The sequence below is a fragment of the Crinia signifera genome, chromosome 11, assembly GCF_055691185.1.
Source record: "Crinia signifera chromosome 11, ASM5569118v1, whole genome shotgun sequence".
Classification (NCBI taxonomy): domain Eukaryota; kingdom Metazoa; phylum Chordata; class Amphibia; order Anura; family Myobatrachidae; genus Crinia; species Crinia signifera.
Window position 1 is genome coordinate 89,794,050 of NC_139227.1, and position 20,099 is coordinate 89,814,148.

Below are 20,099 nucleotides of genomic sequence, written 5' to 3' on the forward strand. Positions count from 1 at the left end.
GCACATACTTAAACCCTACTTGGATGATATTTATAAATTCTATATGGCTACAAGGCCTCTGTATTATCCTGTGCATTATCAGCCGGTTTCTTTCTACAGTTGCATTACTGTTGGTAACTGCTGTGTTTGGTTTTCTGCTTTGTATCATCCCTCTTATTTTAGAAGATACAATGTTATTTAGGAAAAAAAAAAAAAACACACAACATTGGCAAATTCTTGTCCTTATACCGGACCTGTCCGCTGATGGTGAAACATCCTGTATCTGGAAAGGAATTATCTTACTTGCACCTATCCTGTTAACTTTCAGAGCATCTGTCATGTGACCGGCGCAGGCATCATACAGCTGGCCATTTTGACACAAGCACATTCTAAGCACCTGTTACTGAGCCTCACTTCTAGGCAAACGAGGGAAAATGGAAGTTGCTAATGATGAAGCCATGGATTGTTCTGAAGACAATGATGTTTTCAGCACCAATGTCTCTAGAACTGATGACGCATGGAAATCAATAGTCCCCTCCCCCAATATACAGGAGCTCTTTATGGAGTTTGATAAAAAAGGAATCTGCTCATCCCACCCCTATATGGTGCACTGGACTCCCAGCAAAATTTGCACACCAGCCTACCCACTGAGAAAGGGAGGTAACCTACAGCATTCAACTGCACCTAAGGTGGACGTTAATTATAACATCTCCCACTACCTGGCATCCACTTATGCACTCACTGGAGCATATATAGGAACGGACAGCTCCAACCACATCTGAATAACCCATGGGAGCTATGGCAAAAATTGAGGAAACCATGCATGTCATAGCACTCATCTATACACCCATCTTCCTTGTGCTATATGGGATAACACATCTCTATTACAGTACAATCCACTGTAACTAAAAAAAAAAAAATAAGATTAAAAGTTAGTATACCAACTGAAACTGAGTAGTTACACACTCTCTCCAGGGCCGGATACAGGCCTACTAGCGCCCAGAGTAAAGGGGCATACACACGTAGAGATCTGTGCTAAGCAATTTTGCTAAGCAATTTGACTAGATTTTGACTGCATGCACTGACTTAGTCAGCAAGAGATATTTAATCTCTGGAGCATACACACGGAGAGATCTGTGCTTACTTTCTAAGCAATCTAGTCAGATTGCTTAGAAAATAGCACAAATTTGCTCCAGTGTGTATGCCCCTTTAAGGGGTGCACACACGGAGCAAATTTGTGCTATTTTCTAAGCAATCTGACTAGATTGCTTAGAAAGTAAGCACAGATCTCTCCGTGTGTATGCTCCGAGAGATTAAATATCTCTTGCTAACTAAGTCAGTGCATGCAGTCAAAATCTAGTCAGATTGCTTAGTTAATAACTGCAAATCTCTCTGTGTGTACAGAATGAGAGATACTGATCGCAATCTCTCATTCTTAACAACTACCCGGCCTTTTTTTGCTTAAGCAAAATTGCTTAGCACAAATCTCTGCATGTGTATGTGCTCTCCATGGGAGATCTTGACACCAGCAAAATTGCTTAGCACAGATCTCTACGTGTGTATGCCCCTTAAGGAAATTTTGAAGCCAGGCCTGATTCTCTCCCTGTGTTCACTGCAGAAATTAGTTCTGCACGTGGTGCGGGTGACCTTTGGCCAATGAGAACACTTTAAAATGTTTAACTTTTGGGATTAGGCAGACACAGATGGCCAATCGTGATAGGGGCAGTATCTTTCACATGAATACCCGTTATGGATTATTTTGTAAGAATTATAGCAGTGCACTCCGTCTCCAAATCAGGATGGATTACCAGGTGCCTACCGATGACACATTTCTCCAATAGCCACACAAGTTTTGAACACAGCACTTCACACGTTTACAGAAAGTGGTTTATTTGCCATCACTGGGCAGACACAAACCCTAGAGCGCAACAAAGAGGCGAAAGAAAACATGGCGGATGCCTCAAACATCGGAAGGGGAAACCGCTCCACAATAGTCCTGGAATAACCTGTACATCACGCTGACCAGTACAGCCTGTACAAGCGTGGACTGGTGCAATCTCCGGTTCTGCCTATGTCAAGATGTCATGGGCTTGGTGTTCTACTAGCATCTCCATGCTCTTCACATCTGTGCACCAGAACTCTAATCGGTCTTTCATGCCCTTGATCTAAGAAAAAAAAATAATAATAATTCAGGTTTACAAATATGAAACAAACAAGATGCCAATCTAACGAAACTGGAGTAATTTCTCAATAAACTGTGACAATAAAGACCACCGGCACATAATACAGGCATACAATTGCAATATAGAACAAGACCGAAAAGACTGCAGGGAATTGCCCAGAGTTTCAGAGACCTTTATCTATTTATATCATTTTAAATAAGGTTATTTTTCTGTAATATTATATAGCCATGGCTGTGTATCACAGAGATGAAATTTATACATGAAAAACCTGAAGGATCTATGCTGCTGGCGAGCTGTGACAGTATTCAACTAACCTCCTGCACACGCCGTTTCCCCCTCGCTCTGTTTTTGGAGCTAGGGGGAAACGGTGTGTAAGGCCGCTGAAACAGTGAGATTCGCGGCTAAACGCAGCGGGCTCCCTGCATTAGCTGTGAGCCTCGCTGTTTGGGGGAATCCTCGCCATCCTGTGGCAGTTAGGATTCCCCCGGAACGCAGAATAGGGTGAGCGGCCAACGTGCAGGTTAAACAGCGAGGATCGCTTGTTTTCTGCGATCCCCGCCGTTTAACCCCCCTCACTGGCCGCATTGAATACGGGCCTTAGTAAGAAGCCACCTTGCCATTATGGAGAATCAGATTTCATCTGCTGTACTTTTTTTTAGATCAGTTGGAAACAATAATATCAGCAGCTTAAGTGACTGAATACTTTTTATGATCAGTATCATATACCATAATCCCTATAGATGTGGCTTCTTACTTTTGCTATTGAATAGGGCTTGATATTCTATTTAACACAATATAACAATGTAGAAATTAGTGAAAGCTGAACATATACCTGCTGCAAATCAAGAACCCGTGGCTGGACCCATGTGATGTGTACTTTCTTATCGACTTCATCAATGCTGCCCCGCAGTAAACCCACGGACAGAGACTTCATAACAAGAAGTTCCACCTGTGAGAAAACAGCCAATAGACAGACAGGTTACACAATGATTAATACAGAATGTGAACAGATGAGCTATGTTCATACATGCACAGTACATTGTATATTAGTATTCATTCTAGCACCCGCTATCTTTAAAAACCCATGCAGTTCCTGTTCCCTGCCTGGGGTGTTGCTGTCTGCTGTGGTGTTTCTAGCACAGGTCTGGTTTGCATATCAGTGCCGATATACAGACCACACTGTGCTTGAAGCACAATAGCAGACAGCGACACCCCAGGCAGGGAAGATGAACTGCATGGGTTTTCAAAGATAGCGGGTGCTAGAATGAACACTATATATTGTGAGGACTGCTGTTTTGTGTTGTGAATATTCTGAAGGTTATAGACTGAGCTAACATCTTAACATTTAACAGCACACATCCCCTATAGTGTTCCCGCTAGGCTATTTTGGTGGGGCGCTGTGCCCTGCCCAATTTTTAAAGGGCAAAACACTACCTTTCATGATGTCGCGGCTGGGCACGCCCACAGCGGTGACGTTGGCAGGCCCGGTCTGCCCCTTTATGCTGCCCCCGTGCAGCACCGCCCTGCCCAGTTCCTAGAAGGAACACTACCCTACATAAAGATTTTCTCCCCACCCAATATGAACCTAGCGTATATACCGAAATCATGGAAAACGCATTAGAATAGTAGCTCACACATAGATGAATGGTGACTATATATGAAAAGATCAGTATGGAATATATCAGACTACTTTGCTAGATGAAAAGTATTATGTACATAAATGATATAAAAATAGGACAATGGTAGCTACATAAATGCAAAAATAAGAATGGATAAGTATCAAAATCACACAAAGTACATTAAATGGGGATATTGTTTGCGGGTTTCGGAATTCAAGGTTCCCACTTAGGCGTGTTGGAAAGTCTGAGGATTGTCAAACAGCCACGGATTGTCGCAAGACGGCCGTTTCCTTCAAAATAGATCTGACTTGTTTTTATGTCGGATCTGTTTTGGCGGAAGCGGTCTTCAATGCTGTCAGAAACTGCAGCATTGAATAGGCGATTGAATACCCTTCTATGTGAGCAAGGAAAAAAAATGTCAATAAAAAAATACAATAATAAAAATAAAAAAAAACATTCCCACATCTCGTTTGTACTCACATCATTAACGTTGACCTGTGCACTCTTTGCTATCTCTTCGAATGTCAGCTGACGATGGTTTGCTGGTCGTGTAAATGTCATCTATAGATCAAAAACGGCATTTTTTTAATTCTTTTTTTTTAATTTTTTTTGAAGGCCAAGCACTAATAGACTCATTGTACATGTGAACAATTTCTGGAAGGGGATGTTTACATTTCCCAGTCTAGGTGTCCACATGATCCAAGAGCTTGGAACACTAGTCATGTATACATGCAACATTTACAAAGACTCTCACCTCCATTAGACAAAGAAGCTGAATCTTCTTTAGTAGAAGGGATTCATTGGCAGCAAGGTCTGGCTGTAGGAGAACAGGAACATAGTAAGGAATAGGTAGAGCAGCAGATTGCGGACTGATGGTTGTTATATACGAGACATGATCTTGCACAATACCTGTTGTCCCCATGCTGTTTTCAAGGACCGGAAGGTCTCTACATTACCACTGTTGAAGGCATAGAGGGTGTCTATTAGCCATTGCCGTTCAGAGCTCCGCAGTGATTCCAGGACTGGGTGCATCAGCTGATGGAAGACAATAACGCCATTGGCAGGGATTACTCTGTGATCACTGGGTTACCTGGCTAAACTTGCGTATGTCCGGTATGAGCTGGGACTGTGCCATTTGGTGTAGTGCACCTAGAGTGAAATCTCTTTGCACAGAACAGTGGGTGAACATGCGAGCTATGCATAATCGTGTGACTCTGCCAGGTATGCCTGCTTGTTGCTGATAGGCAGAACTGGGGTGTACTTATGTGAATCAAATGCAGTTAAGGCCCCCATACATGACACGGGTCGAGAAATGGGATGTGTTTGACATCCCCCCCCCCCCCCCCCCCCGGGTCCAATGAGCGGTCCCATGCACATCGGACTTGAGTTAGAGGTCGGACCTGCTGCCTGTCCGACCTCCTCAGACTTGGCCGTCCGACCCAGCGGCAGGGAACAGGGCCGCATGCGATGTATTACACATATGCTCTGATTTGTATACGTTTGCAATCTTGACTTTTTTTAATGAACACAATTTGTGCTTGCGGATCCCTCTGCATCAGTCTGTGTGTGTGTGTGTGTGTGTGTGTGTGTGTGTGTGTGTGTGTGTGTAGAAATCCACCTCAATAAAACACTTTTACAGTGATATTGAACGTATCAAACAACATTAAAGCAATGACATTACCAGGAGTAACTCACCAGTTCTCCGAAGTTGTAGACTCCATCCCCTAATAGTCCAGCCAACCCGAGAGTGAATGCTCGGTCCTGCTGCTCTGATACTACAGAAAGGAAATGAGAAATCATCATCACTTTCTTAAGGAAGCCTATTACAGGATTCATGCAGGGGACATGATCCGGTGTATCTCCCTACATGGGGGCGATCTATCGGATTGCATTCATTAGGTCGACCACTAAAGGTTGACAGGGTCGGAAGGTCGACACGAGTATTGAAAAAAATAAATAAATCAGAAACAGTCTATTTCATACCCTACCATCCACTAGGGCAGGGGTGGGGAACCTCCGGCCCCCGCACCCAGTTTGCCCGGCCTGCCTGCTGCCTACACGCATGCCCGCTTACCCTCCAGCATGCCGCTGCCCGTGGGTAGAATGCCCACACGTGCGTGCCGCTACCCGTGGGTAGAATGCCCACACGTGCGTGCCGCTGCCCGTGGGTAGAATGCCCACACGTATAGGCCGCTGCCCGTGTGTATAATGCCCGCATGTATATGCCGCTGCCCGTGTGTATAATGCCCACATGTATATGCCGCTGCCCGTGTGTATAATGCCCACACGTATATGCCGCTGCCCGTGTGTATAATGCCCGCATGTATATGCCGCTGCCCGTGTGTATAATGCCCACATGTATATGCCGCTGCCCGTGTGTATAATGCCCGCATGTATATGCCGCTGTCCGTGTGTATAATGCCCACATGTATATGCCGCTGCCCGTGTGTATAATGCCCACATGTATATGCCGCTGCCCGTGTGTATAATGCCCACACGTATATGCCGCTGCCCGTGTGTATAATGCCCGCATGTATATGCCGCTGCCCGTGTGTATAATGCCCACATGTATATGCCGCTGCCCGTGTGTATAATGCCCACACGTATATGCCGCTGCCCGTGTGTATAATGCCCACATGTATATGCCGCTGCCCGTGTGTATAATGCCCGCATGTATATGCCGCTGCCCGTGTGTATAATGCCCACATGTATATGCCGCTGCCCGTGTGTATAATGCCCGCATGTATATGCCGCTGCCCGTGTGTATAATGCCCGCATGTATATGCCGCTGCCCGTGTGTATAATGCCCACATGTATATGCCGCTGCCCGTGTGTAAAATGCCCACATGTATATGCCGCTGCCCGTGTGTATAATGCCCACATGTATATGCCGCTGCCCGTGTGTATAATGCCCACATGTATATGCCGCTGCCCGTGTGTATAATGCCCACATGTATATGCCGCTGTCCGTGGGTATAATGCCCACATGTATATGCCGCTGCCCGTGTGTATAATGCCCACATGTATATGCCGCTGCCCGTGTGTATAATGCCCGCATGTATATGCCGCTGCCCGTGTGTATAATGCCCGCATGTATATGCCGCTGCCCGTGTGTAAAATGCCCACATGTATATGCCGCTGCCCACATGTATATGCCGCTGTCGTGTGTATAATGCCCACATGTATATACCATTGCCTATGTGTATAATGCCCACATGTATATGCCGCTGCCCGTGTGTATAATGCCCACATGTACATAGCATTGCCCGTGTGTATAATGCCCACATGTACATAGCATTGCCCGTGTGTATAATGCCCACATGTACATAGCATTGCCCGTGTGTATAATGCCCACATGTACATACCATTGCCCGTGTGTATAATGCCCACATGTATATACCATTTCCTGTGTGTATAATGCGCACATGTATATACCATTGCCTGTGTGTATAATGCCCACATGTATATGCCGCTGCCCGTGTGTATAATGCCCACATGTACATAGCATTGCCCGTGTGTATAATGCCCACATGTACATACCATTGCCCGTGTGTATAATGCCCACATGTATATACCATTTCCTGTGTGTATAATGCCCACATGTATATGCCGCTGCCCGTGTGTATAATGCCCACATGTATATGCCGCTGCCTCTTATAACGTTATTCTGTGATGGCCGCATATAGCCGCACTCAGCAGCATACAATGCTGAGAGAATGGATGGCTGGTGTGAGCAATATCCTGTGACTCACATGCTGTGACAGATGTAAAGGGACACAGCTGCATTACAAGAGGACTACTTGGTCTCAGCTTGCTGCACCTACAGCAGGAATCACTTTAACTTTTGTAAAACTACTTATCAGAGGTCATGAGCAAGGAAGAAGGCAACAGTCTACCTGCATGGGAGAGAGAGAGTGTGTGTGTGTGTGTGTGTGTGTGTGTGTGTGAGACCAGGCCTTGGAGCTTACTTGGTAGATCTTTGTGGTCTGTGCATCCCAAAAATCGCAGAGCATCTCTGTAATAGGAAGCGTGATTGCCAATGGTCTGATAATATTTGCTAGAAAGGTCATAGAAACGACTGTGCACAGAAGTCACCCCGGGCAGTGCTCCAAGCATCTCATCCACAGCTTCAATGGTTTCCTATGGATAGTTAACACACACAGTGATTTACAGCAGAAGTAGGAGCTAGAACACCCCAGCTGTCCAACACCCAAACCTGGCCATACACACTCACCTGCCAGGCTCTGCGGTATAATTAGCTGGGTATATACAGTATGCAATTAAGCCTGTGTTTGCAGATGAGGTCTGGCTCTGGGAGGTACTCGGACTATTAGGGAACGCTGTACGGGAGCCAAGAAGCTTCCCAACTTGCAATTAGTGGGACAACGTTTAAGCTTTAACATCTGGATTACCCTCTTACCGTCCATGACGGAGATATGGCATAACATTCAGTATAACCGTGATCATATTCTAGTACAACAGTCACAGCAAGTATAAAAAAGTAATGCATTAAATAGCACAAATAATTTAACCCTTGACTGCCTCTGATGAATTCTATTGGAAAGGTGAGCGAGTATTGCTAGCAGTTTAGTATGGAAACAAAATGCACATAAACGATTACACAAATGGTGGTATAGTCTCGAGCAGGGATGGGGAACCTTTGGCCCTCCAGCTGTTGTTGAACTACCCAGCATGCCCTGCAACAGTTTTAGCATGGTTAAAGAGCAAAACTGTAGCAGGTCATACTGGGATGTGTAGTTCAACAACAGCTGGAGGGCCAAAAGGTTCCCCCACCCCTGCTCTAGAGACATCATCTGATAGCTGTCCAACTAGCAAAACATTTCACTATTGGAATTGTAGCCACACGGGTTATCATTCTTCAAATTTGGGGGTCTTTCCACGTACTGAAGCCTTTCGATTCTATTATCAATTTAATGCCTGAACAACCCCAATATCCTGTTATGCTTATAGGCAACACAGGTGGTCAGCGGGCAGAACTACTGTATAAGTTGGTCACTCATGGTGGGTTGGGATCATTTGGTCTACAGCAGGATGGTCGACAGGTCATTAGTTAGACAACTCATTAGTTTGACAGTGTCTAGGTCGACATTTGATAATTTACTTATGTTACTGTTCATTTTACACCAGTTATCCTTCCCAATATACTAGTTTATTTTCTTTATTTCATATTTATATACAGTAAAAAAAAATTATAATGAATTACAACTACTTCTCTGGTTTAATATTATATTACAATAAAATGTCATACTGCCACCATGTGGTGATTATCCAGAATAGACAATGCCATCTAGTGGTTGTTTAAATATAATCACCAAATGGGAGTGTAAATAATATAAAAATAATAATTATTTCAGACTTTTTAAACCAGATTAGTAAAGTGCACATTAAAGTCTAGCATCCAAGCTTAGATGAATCATTAGAGAATAGTTTCCCCTCATTGCTCTATACAAGAGGAAATGTATCATACACACCTTAGTAGCTTGTAAGTCTCCGATGTTCAGTTTCAGAGCTCCAATGGCCGTTCTGCAGAGTATCACAGCCTCATCGCTGCTTTTTACCTAGAAATGTTACATCAAAATGAAAACCAGTTACGATCATACTTCTAAACTAACCGGAGATCAATGCATCAAGATAACTGCCCAGGGTGTCGTACCCTCAGGGGTTAGATGAATGATTTATTGGCATTCTTAATGCATGAATTATCCATGGGTAAATTACATTACGGCGGCTTACAGTAAGCTCTTCACACCACTAGAGGTGCTAGCGACAAACGTATTTCACTTATTTTTTTTCCCATTGCGTTTTCATAGCGTTAAACACTAAAATAACAACTCCAGTAATTATCTGGGCCAGGACACAGGCCACCAGGCCTGTTTACTTTACAATAATGTTGTAGCAGAAGCTCCTCTAGCACTACAAAGAAGGTGAATGCGGTGAGCAAGAGGCCCACGTGCACATATATTATGTAGCGGACTGACCTAATCACACGGAATACTGATCTGTGAGTAACCTGACGTAAAGCTGGTAATGGCTAAATATCTAGAATACATTTTAGAAAGTGTCATTTTCAAGGAACAGCAGGGCACAAAATACTTCAGTGTTAAAGTCAACCCTGGTTGTTATTGTTTGCTCTGATAATGGAGGCCCAATAAATATGTGGAGTAATTATTTATAAAACCAGAACGGTTAATGGAATTCACTGTATTAGTGAAAATTGTTACATTTACTTACACAAAGACATATAAATGTTATGCAAACCTAGAGAAAGAAAGACCCCTTTCCCCTGAGGACAACTCCTACCACAACCAGCGTAGGTGGACAGTTGTGTCAGTTTTCTCTATAATTACAATGCAAGTAAATGGCAGCAAACTGCTGTTTGAGCATCAGGGCCGCGCATCGGATCCGATGTCATACACTAGCGATTTTGGGGGCAACTGCTCTTGATTTATCCCCCAGAATCAGGTGAAGTTAGGCATAGAGCATGGGGCCTTAAGAATTGATCCTAATATTTTAGTGCTCCTTTTGGACCTTTTGATTCGTTGAGCTCTACCCTATCATCACAGAAACCATTATTACACTTTTAATGCAGACAGATTATACTGGTCATGTGGCTGATAACGTGGTTGGTTTTAATTAAAGAGAAACTAAGGGATGATTTGGCAATCCTGCATTCAGTAGAAGTGGACACAGGGAACAGACGCCATTAGGAGAACAGCTCACCTTCTCACGCGTCTTCTCTAGAAAGCTGAGCGCCACTGTGGGATCTACAAAGACAACAATAACAGCCCAATGAGCGATAACGCACCGGCCAATAATTGGCTCAATACAGGCATTGCACGCAGAAGTAGTGCATTCTCACCTGTCATCTGTCTCACTACGTGGAGGATTATTTCAACCAAAGACAATGGATTAATTCTGAAACAAACAAAAAATATGTTATATATAAATACATTCTATTGCCGTTCACAGACATATCGTGGCCAATAGATCAGTGGATTATGCTGTGTGTACGGGTGATCTGCTAACCATCTGAACACTCCCACCAGAGCCAGTGGTGCTTGACAATTCAACGGGTGGGCGTCATGCAAATGAGCATGCCCAGTCGCTGCCCAAATCCATCTCTACATATATTTTTAATAATGTACTACTGGTTGTAAGATTTAAATACATAAAATTTAGAAAGTGCCAACATATTCTTTTCCACTTTATAATTGGGAATAAAATAGTAATAAAAACAAGACTGGTTAATAACAGACAAAGAATAAAAGGGCTGCTTGAGCGTTTATAATCTGAGGAGGTTAAAATGGTTTGGGTACATTACATAACCAAGCTAAGTCACTGTCCTGGCACCTGTACACTACAGATGACAGGGAGCGGAGCATGGAGGGAACACCTCCCAATGGGACTGCTGTGGGTGACTGGCAGGTCGGACTTTGAATAGAAAGTATACACAATTCAATAACCGGTTTCTTTAAAAATAGTCAATAACACACAAATATTAAACAAAAAATGTAAATAGATAACAATTGCCACTGGGTATGCGATTGGTCCTTTATAGACTAGAACTCAGGACTAGGACCTTTTCCTCATGTGCTATATGTACACATTGGATAATACAGTACTAGGGCACAGCTGGACAGGATAGCAAGCTGTACATTTGACAGCATCTGTCTTGGTTGATTCACATGCAGCAAGAACCATAGTGATAGGATTTCCCAGACAAACAAAACTACGACTTGTCTCCAATGTTCTGCCTGTAAGTAATAATACAGAACAGCAGCCATGCGGAGCGGTCACACTTCTTCATATATTATGCTACATCGGAATGTCTTAATAGGAAGATGGATCATTCGCACATTGGTTACCGTTTTTGCAAGCAGAACTAAATAAAATAAAGACCTGATGCAGAGTTGGGGATATTCAGACCCATTCGTTCATGTGCGAATTTGGACTGGTTTTAGATGGTGTGGGTCTGCGCTTGTACAAACCCCCTTGCAAAGGTGATCGCACTGTGAGGGGAGGGAGGGGCAGGCGAACGCAGGCCTATCACATGACATCAGCGCCCACCCCAAATTTCGGACTACAGCGGCCATCGGAGAAGTATTGTCTTACTTTTCAGACAGCAGGCTGATAAGATCATTCGATGGTGAGCGACCATCAAATGATTTCTCTTCCATAGGGCAGCGTGGGAGGGGAGGTGTTACCGCACACATACGCTTGAATGTTACCAAGGAAGGTTCAGGAGGCGTTTACCTGGTTGGTAGGCTGCGAACATATGTAGCCTAGCGCACAATTCTGAATCAGGCCCTTCCTCATATAGTGATCTGTCTTTCAAGTATCATAGATACTGCATATAATAATAATAATAATAATAATAATAATAATGCAGGAGAACCAAATATACAGGATCATCGGACTTCGGTAGATGCAAACAAATGAGCATCAGTTATCACCACGAGTATACAGAAGCAAATATAATGTAATGGCCTCCAATTGGACAATTGCTATAGTGAGCAATTACTGCGAATGCACTGTAGGGTTACAAGGAACATCATTTACCTGTGCTCAAAGTCACTGATGAAGTTCTCATAAAGCTGAGGAAATAAAGAGGAATAAAAAAGGAGAATATTACTGTAGTGTACCAATTGAAATATATGTTACTGATGATGACATGGAAGAGAACCTGATGACAGCAGGACTATTTTCTGTGATCCTAGCCCACTCATATCGTCTTGGAGAGATAAACAGACGCAAGGAAGTGACACTCACCTTGATGAGTCCATCTCCTTTAGCACACTCAGGATCCTCTACAAAATCCAGAAGCTGTAGGGTCAACTGATGCCAGAGCCTAAAAATACACAACATCACAACAGCTATCACACACCATGCAGTCAGGATGTATACATTGTGCACAGTAAATACTGCACAGAACTTGGTTTATTGGATGTTTTTTATTTGTACTAACAGGCGATATTCAATTATTCTGCAAGACGCTATTACCCCGCAGAATAATATCCAGCATGCTGGGTCAAGCTAGTTCATCGCTGGGGGTCACCGGGGTCAGGACCGGTGTTCTTATGCAGAACACGGGCCCTGACAGATCTAGCATCGCTCAGAACACTGATCTCCCTGTGTGTAGGCCCCTTTAGTGTACAGTATATACAGGAGTCATGTGCAATACATAGTACATTTAGAATGTAAACTCCCATGAGCAGGGCCCTCTTCCCTCATTTGCTTTTCCTTCTCTTACTTAACCCCTTCCTGACAGAGCCAGTTTTTGCGTTCCTGACAGAGCCCTTTTTTTCAAATCTGACATGTATCACTTAAGTGGGTATAACTTTTTTTTGCTTTTACTTATCCCAGTGATTTTGAGATTGTTTTCTCGTGACACATTGTACTTCAAGTTAGTGGTAAATTTTGGTCGATACAGTCTGTGTTTTTTTGTGAAAAATACCAAAATGTCGTAAAAAAATGGAAAATTTTGCGATTTGCAAAATGTTAAATTTTCTGCTTGTGAGACAAATAATCTTACCACTCAAAATAGTTAATAACTAACATAGACCATATGTATACTTTATGTTGCCATCATTATTTCAACCTCATTTTCATTTTTTTGGACACTAGGAGGCTTAAAATATGAATAGCAAATTCTCAAGAAAATTTCAAACACTGATTTTTTTAGGGACCAGTTCAGTTCTGATGTGACTTTGAGGGACTTGTATGTGAGACACCCCAATAAATGATGCCATTTCAAAAACTGCACCCCTCACAGTATTCAAAACAGCATTTTGGAAGTTTGTTAACCCTTTAGGTGTTTCACAGGAATTAAAACAAAGTGTAGGTGAAATTTCAAAATTTCATTTTTTTTGCAGAGTTTCAATTTTAATACATTTTTCTAACGAATACAGTAGATTTTACTAGAGAAATGTGACTAAAAATTGATTCCCCCAATTCTTTGGTTTTCATAAATATCCTATATGTGGCCCTAGTGTGCACGGTGACCAAACCACAGGCTTCATAATAGAAGGAGCACCTACTTGATTTTGGAGCCTCCTTTTTATGAGATTATTTTTTAGGCACCATGTAGGTTTCTAGGCACCATAAGATGCTAAAAGTTAGGAACCCCCCCACAAGTGACCCCATTTTGCAAACTACACCCTTCAGGGAATTCATCTAGGGGTATAGTGTACATTTCAAACCCCCAGGGGTTTCACCAATTGTGGTACAACTGGGCAGTGAAAATAAAAAAAATTAATTTTTCATTTTCACAGCTCAGTTGTATCAAAATTGGTGAAACCCCTGGGGGTTTGAAATGTACACTATACCCCTTGATGAATTCCCTGAAGGGTGTAGTTTGCAAAATGGGGTGACTTGTGGGGGGGTTCCACTGTATTGGTGCAACATAGCACCCACCATTCATTCCACCAAAATCTGTGCTGCAAAATCCAAAAATCACTCCTTCCCTTCTGAGTCCTGCCATGCACCCAACTGGTATTTTTTGGTCACATGTGAGGCATTGCCGTACTCGGGAGAAATTGGGGCACAGATTTTGGGGTGCTTTGTCTCCTTCATTCCTTGTGAAAATGAAAAATTTTGAGCCAGATCTGCATTTTTGTGTAAAAAAATGTAATTTTTTACAGAAAAATGCAGTTCTGGCTCAAAATTTTTCATTTTCACAAGGAATGAAGGATACAAAGCACCCCAAAATCTGTGCCCCAATTTCTCCCGAGTACGGCAATGCCTCACATGTGACCAAAAAATACCAGTTGGGTGCATGGCAGGACTCAGAAGGGAAGGAGTGATATTTGGTGGTGGAATGAATGGTGGGTGCTATGTCGCATTAGCAAGACCCCCGAAGCACCAATACAGTGGAACCCCCCCACAAGTGACCCCATTTTGGTCACCAGCTTTGGGAGGGGGGCTGGCGCTGCGGCTGGGGGGGGGGTGGGAGGGGTGCTGGCGCTGCGGCAGCCGGGTGGGTGGGAGTGAGGGGGGCTGCCGGGTGGGAGGGGGGGGGGGCTGGCGATCGGTGGTGATCGGTGCTGTACTTAACAGCACCGATCACCACCGATCACTGTGTTACCGAGCGGCTTAGCCGCCGGTAACACAGAAAACGCTGCAATTGGCTGTTCACATTTGAACAGCCAATCGCAGCGATCGCCGCGAGGGGGGATGTCTGCTGTCAGGGACAGCAGACATCTCCAAACTGTCACCGCGTCTATAGACGCAGTTTAAAACCATGACGTATATATACGTCTTCGGTCGGGAAGTACCTCCCGACCATGACGTATATATACGTCATATGTCGGGAATATCTTTCTATATGTGTGTGTGTGTGTGTGTGTGTGTGTGTGTGTGTGTGTGTGTGTGTGTGTGTGTGTGTGTGTATATATATATATATATATACACACACATATATATACACACATATATCTGTCTATATATATATATATATATATATATATATATATATACATATATACATATATATATGTGTGTATATATATATATATATATACATATATACACATACATATATGTGTGTATATATATATACACATACACACATATATATATATATATATATATATATTTATATATATATATATATATATATATATATTTCAGTACCTTTTTTTTTTTTTTTAACTCATTGCTGGGGTGGGAGGGGGGAAGCGCTGCGTGCGCTGAGGCTCCGTGCTGCTGCTGCTGCCGGGGGACCTGGCGTGCTGCTGCTGCTGCCGGGGGACCTGAGGGAGCTGCCGGGTGAGTGCCGGGTGGGTGGGAGGGGGGTGCTGCTCATCGGTGGTGATCGGTGCTGCACCGATCACCACCGTTTTCTGTGTTACCGAGCGGCTTAGCCGCCGGTAACACAGGAAACGCTGTGAATGGCTGTTCAGATTTGAACAGCCAATCACAGCGATCGCCGACCCGGGGGGGCACCCCTGCCCCCCCTGGGCGGCGAGGGGGGATGTCTGCTGTCAGGGACAGCAGACATCTCCTAACTGTCACCGCGTCTATAGACGCAGTGACAGTTACAAGCCATGACGTACATGTACGTCAAATGTCGGGAAGTACTTCCCGACCATGACGTACATGTACGTCAAATGTCGGGAAGGGGTTAAACCATCTTTTTAAACCAGTTACAAGGGTTTTCTGCCACGATACTTATTTCAGTGTCATCTGCTAAAGCAGCTATGTTTATGTACCCTGTATTTGTCCTCTATTGTCTACAACTCTAAAGCTGGGTACTCACTGGACAATATATCATTATATGGATGATATTGTTAACGATATATAGTGCAAATCGCTCAGTGTACGCACTATAACGTTGACAATGAACAACCCTGCACATTGTTAAAGACCCCACCCCCTGCCATCTGTACATGCATCTCAATCTGACAATATCGTCAGCGACTGCATGTATGGAGCAGGTGGCGTAACTGACCAATATCTGTCAATGTATATGCAATATATCATTCTCCCGCAGCACTGTCAATATATTTATCGTCGGTACCTGGGTTCACTTGTGTGCCCAACTTAAGTCACTGTGGTTCGATATAAAATATAATGTAATAATAGTCAATACTTAACTGAAACTAATGCTAGCCATACACTTATGCAATCAGATTTGATGCAACATTGAAGTGTGATGTCCATTGAATCCAATCGCATCTTGTGGTGCAAAAAGTGTCCCTTTTCAGCACCTAATGTCGCATACCATCACCATTGAGATGGCCCATTGGGTGCTGGAAGAGAGCGAACAGAGGGCGGCATTGCAGCGTAGCGCTAGCAGGGGACAGTAAATCAGACAGTGGTCAACCCTCTGATTGGCTGAGAGAGTGAAGGGAATGCTTTCGGTGGCATGGTGTTTGGGGAGAGTGGGCTGGAGGGCCCGCTGGTGGCATGGGAGATCGTGGGCAGAGGGTGGCAGAGTAGCATAGTGCAAGAAGTAGCGCTAGGGGGCGGCGGGGGTCACCGGTTGTGGCATTATTGTTTAAACCAATGGGCAGCCCTCTGACTGGCTGAGCTCTCTTCTAGCGCTTTGCTACTCTGCCCCCCCCCCCCCCTCATTTGCGTTGAATGGTCCCTTAAAAATGCATACTATCATTTATCAGCCAGATGTGGCCGAAATTGAATGTTTGCATGCAATATCTCACAAGTGTATGGGCAGCATATCAAGCAGGGCTCATCTGACATGCCCTCTTGTGCGATCGTTAATATGGTCGGAGGGGGCAATTCAGTTTTAAGGTAGAAGTCATGAGGACCTGGGATGGGCATGGGCAAATCATCAGAACACCTGGCAGCTATGTGCCAGCACCAGTGCTGTAGGTCTGTAGGGTGGTGGGCATCAAAGCACAAGGGAGGTAGATGAATGGGCATCAGTATAGCGCCTGCTGTGTCACACCCTGTGTATGAGCGGCTCCATCCTCCCAGTACACCATAGCAGGTGTGCAATGTGGTGTGGCTGTGTGTGATGTGCTCTGCCACAGCCTAGATGTGTGTGTTATGGATACGGCGCTGCTCTCACTTCTTGTTGTGGAGCTCCTCCAGCCGGTGCCACACTGCCGCGGTCTCGGGCGTCGAGCTCTGGCTCTGCTGCTGTTGGAGGAAGCCGGTAACGTCCCTCATGTCTGAGGAGGAATAAGGACGAGTAATCTGCTGCTACCTAAAAACGTGAACGATACACCGGGTAGCCGCTACAGGAAGTGTCAGCGACAACCTGCACACTCACTTCCGGTAACCAGTCGCGATGATGGCCGTAAAGCACCGGCGCAGGACTACAGCTCCCAGAATGCGTCGCACGGCCATCAGCTTACGCCAGCTGTTGCTAGGCAACGCCATGGCTGCTTATGGCTCTAGCAGCCACCATTGTTCAGAATGGAACCCCTTCAGTTTTGATTACAGGATATGATGTTCAGTGAGGGCGGAAGTTGTTAGATGCCCTCACAACATTTTTTATTTTATCTGTAATTCACGTAGGTGTAATTTATTTTGTTTTATTTTAGCTGCATTGTACCCTCGCGGGCTCGCTACGCTCACACGCTTCGGGCGTGGTGGCTCGCTTCGCTCCAGGAGGGACACAATGCTCTCTTTCTTGACTTCCCTCTTAATTTATGATTGCTATAACCTGTGTCATACCTCCCAACAGTCCCGATTTTATCGGGACAGTCCCGATTGTCAGGGCCTGTCCCGATGTCCCACCCGCGGGCGGCAGTGTCCCGCGGAGTGGGGGGGCTGTTGGGAGTCCCCCCTGTCGGCTGCTAAACAGCGGGGAATAGACGCTGTGCGCATGCGCACAGCGTCTATTCCCGCAGCCAGGGGGCTGGGGGCATGGCTAGAGGCTCACAGAGCCTCTGGGTCATGCCCCCATAGCGGCAAAATGGGGGCGTGGCCTCGCGGGGAGCCGCGAGTATAGGCCACGCCCCCGAAATTAGGCCACGCCCCCTGAAAATTCGCCGCGCCTCCGGCGCGAAGGAGCAGCGTCCCGCATCTACAAGGACAAAAGTTGGGAGGTATGCTGTGTGGAAACACCTTTCTTACACATGGACCTGTATAAAACAGGTGATGGCAATCATACATTAAGAGGGAAGTCCAGAAACAGAGCAATGTGTCCCTCCTGGAGAGGGACATGTAGGGAGGTATGATATTCCCCCTCTAGGTATACGTGGACCGGTCCCAGAGCATGATGGGAAAATTGTCAAAACTGAAGGGAATCTAGACACTACCGTGACCTCTCACACCAGACCCTCTCTTCAGGGCCGTCTTTTCGTATGGGCTTAATGGTCATAAGTCAGCGGCCACAGAAGGACGGGGAGGGGGGCTGGGTTTCAAGTGGATGTCGGAGATTTGCCCATATTTCTGGGAGGTACTCCTGGCCATTCCGGTAGGGTAGGCAAGTATGGTCTAAGCCTAGGAGAGTGATAAAGTGAAAGGAGATCAAATACAAGCCAATTATCTCTTAACTGCCATGTTATAGGCTGTGTTTGAAAAAATGACAGGTGCTGATTGGCTGGCAGATTACCTTTTTCCACATTATCTCTCCCCAGTGTAGGGTTACACCAGGGTTGCCGACTTTAAGATTCTCCTCTCCGGGAGAAGCCCGGAGAGGAGAGTTTCCGCAGCCGCTCAGGGGGCGGGGTTTATGAGTGAGGGCTTATGACGCGATTGTGCCATTTTTGCTCCGCCCCCTCCTCTGAGACCCGAGGATTGCGGCATTTTAATGCCGCCATCCGGGGGACAGCGGGGGTCCCCCCTGAATCCGGGAGGGTTGCCCACCCTTCCGGGGGGCCGGGAGGGGGTCCCGATTTTCGGGAGACTCCCGGAAATTCCGGGAGGGTCGGCAACCCTGGGTTACACAATAGCTGCATTAGGGAGTAATGCAGCTATTGAGTAACCATGCCAGGTAATCTGCCAGCCAATCAGCTCCTGTACTTTTTCAAACACGGCCTATAACATGGCGGTTAAGAGGAGACATTTCCTTGTTCCCCCCATGTGAAGGAATAGGGGAAATGTTGGTTGGTGGACAGTGGCAGGGCATACACTGGCCAAAGCATGCAAATTGCAACTCAAAAAATATTGCCAAGCTGAATGATTCGGCGGGGTACATTTACTAAAGGCCCCCATACACTATGCGATTTTGGTCCGATTTCATCCGATTTCGGCACTTGGTGCCCATAATCGGATGAAATCGGCCCAAAATCGTATGTGTGTGATATCTGATCCGATCCGCGGTCCCGTGCGCATCGGACCGGATCAGGGAGGTCGGACGGTCTGTACATACGATCATGTCCGACCTCAGGGAGGTCGGACGGTCTGTACATACGATCACGTCCGACCTCCCTGTATGCATATGCCTGCCACCTGACAGGCATATGCATGCAGACACCGGGCGGGCAGCGGGTCCCTGAGCACCGGCTGACTGACCTGGCCGGGCGGTGGTGCGTGCGGGCAGCGGCCAGCGGTGGTGGGGGCGGGCGGCGGGTGCGGTGAGCGCTGCTGACCTGGCCGGGCAGTGTACTTACTTACATAGCAGCAGCGGGGACGGGCAGCGCAGTGGCGGCTATTATATTTTGAAAATACTTGTCAAATGACCGGCCGCTCTCTGATTGGCTGAGAGCTGCGGTGAGCGCTGCTGACCTGGCCGGGCAGTGTACTTACTTACATAGCAGCAGCGGGGACGGGCAGCGCAGTGGCGGCTATTATATTTTGAAAATACTTGTCAAATGACCGGCCGCTCTCTGATTGGCTGAGAGCTCTCCGGCCAATCAGAGAGCAGCCGGTCATTTGACAAGTA

The 20,099-nt window shown here is 45.6% G+C and overlaps 1 protein-coding gene across 1 annotated transcript; it reads right to left on the reverse strand.

Moving 5' to 3' along the window:
* Positions 1–1,844: 1,844 nt before the first annotated feature.
* On the reverse strand, positions 1,845–17,560 carry PSMD13 (proteasome 26S subunit, non-ATPase 13). Its single transcript, XM_083165670.1, has 13 exons — positions 17,334–17,560; positions 12,572–12,650; positions 12,362–12,396; positions 10,662–10,717; positions 10,523–10,566; positions 9,274–9,360; positions 7,750–7,921; positions 5,477–5,556; positions 4,691–4,816; positions 4,536–4,598; positions 4,262–4,342; positions 2,995–3,111; positions 1,845–2,144 (listed from the first exon to the last, which is right to left on the reverse strand). Exons 1-13 carry the CDS (start codon positions 17,432–17,434, stop codon positions 2,049–2,051), a joined length of 1,137 nt encoding a protein of 378 aa, XP_083021796.1. The 5' UTR covers positions 17,435–17,560; the 3' UTR covers positions 1,845–2,048.
* Positions 17,561–20,099: the final 2,539 nt, after the last annotated feature.

What these genes read in the sequence shown, in the direction of transcription:
- PSMD13 (XM_083165670.1), bottom strand. Translation starts at nt 17,434, where the DNA reads ATGAGGGACGTTACCGGCTTCCTCCAACAGCAGCAGAGCCAGAGCTCG. An exon ending in AAGGAGATGGACTCATCAAG is followed by an intron (nt 12,397 to 12,571) that starts GTGAGTGTCACT and finishes TTATTTCCTCAG; the next exon opens with CTTTATGAGAACTTCATCAG. An exon ending in CGTAGTGAGACAGATGACAG is followed by an intron (nt 10,567 to 10,661) that starts GTGAGAATGCAC and finishes TTGTCTTTGTAG; the next exon opens with ATCCCACAGTGGCGCTCAGC.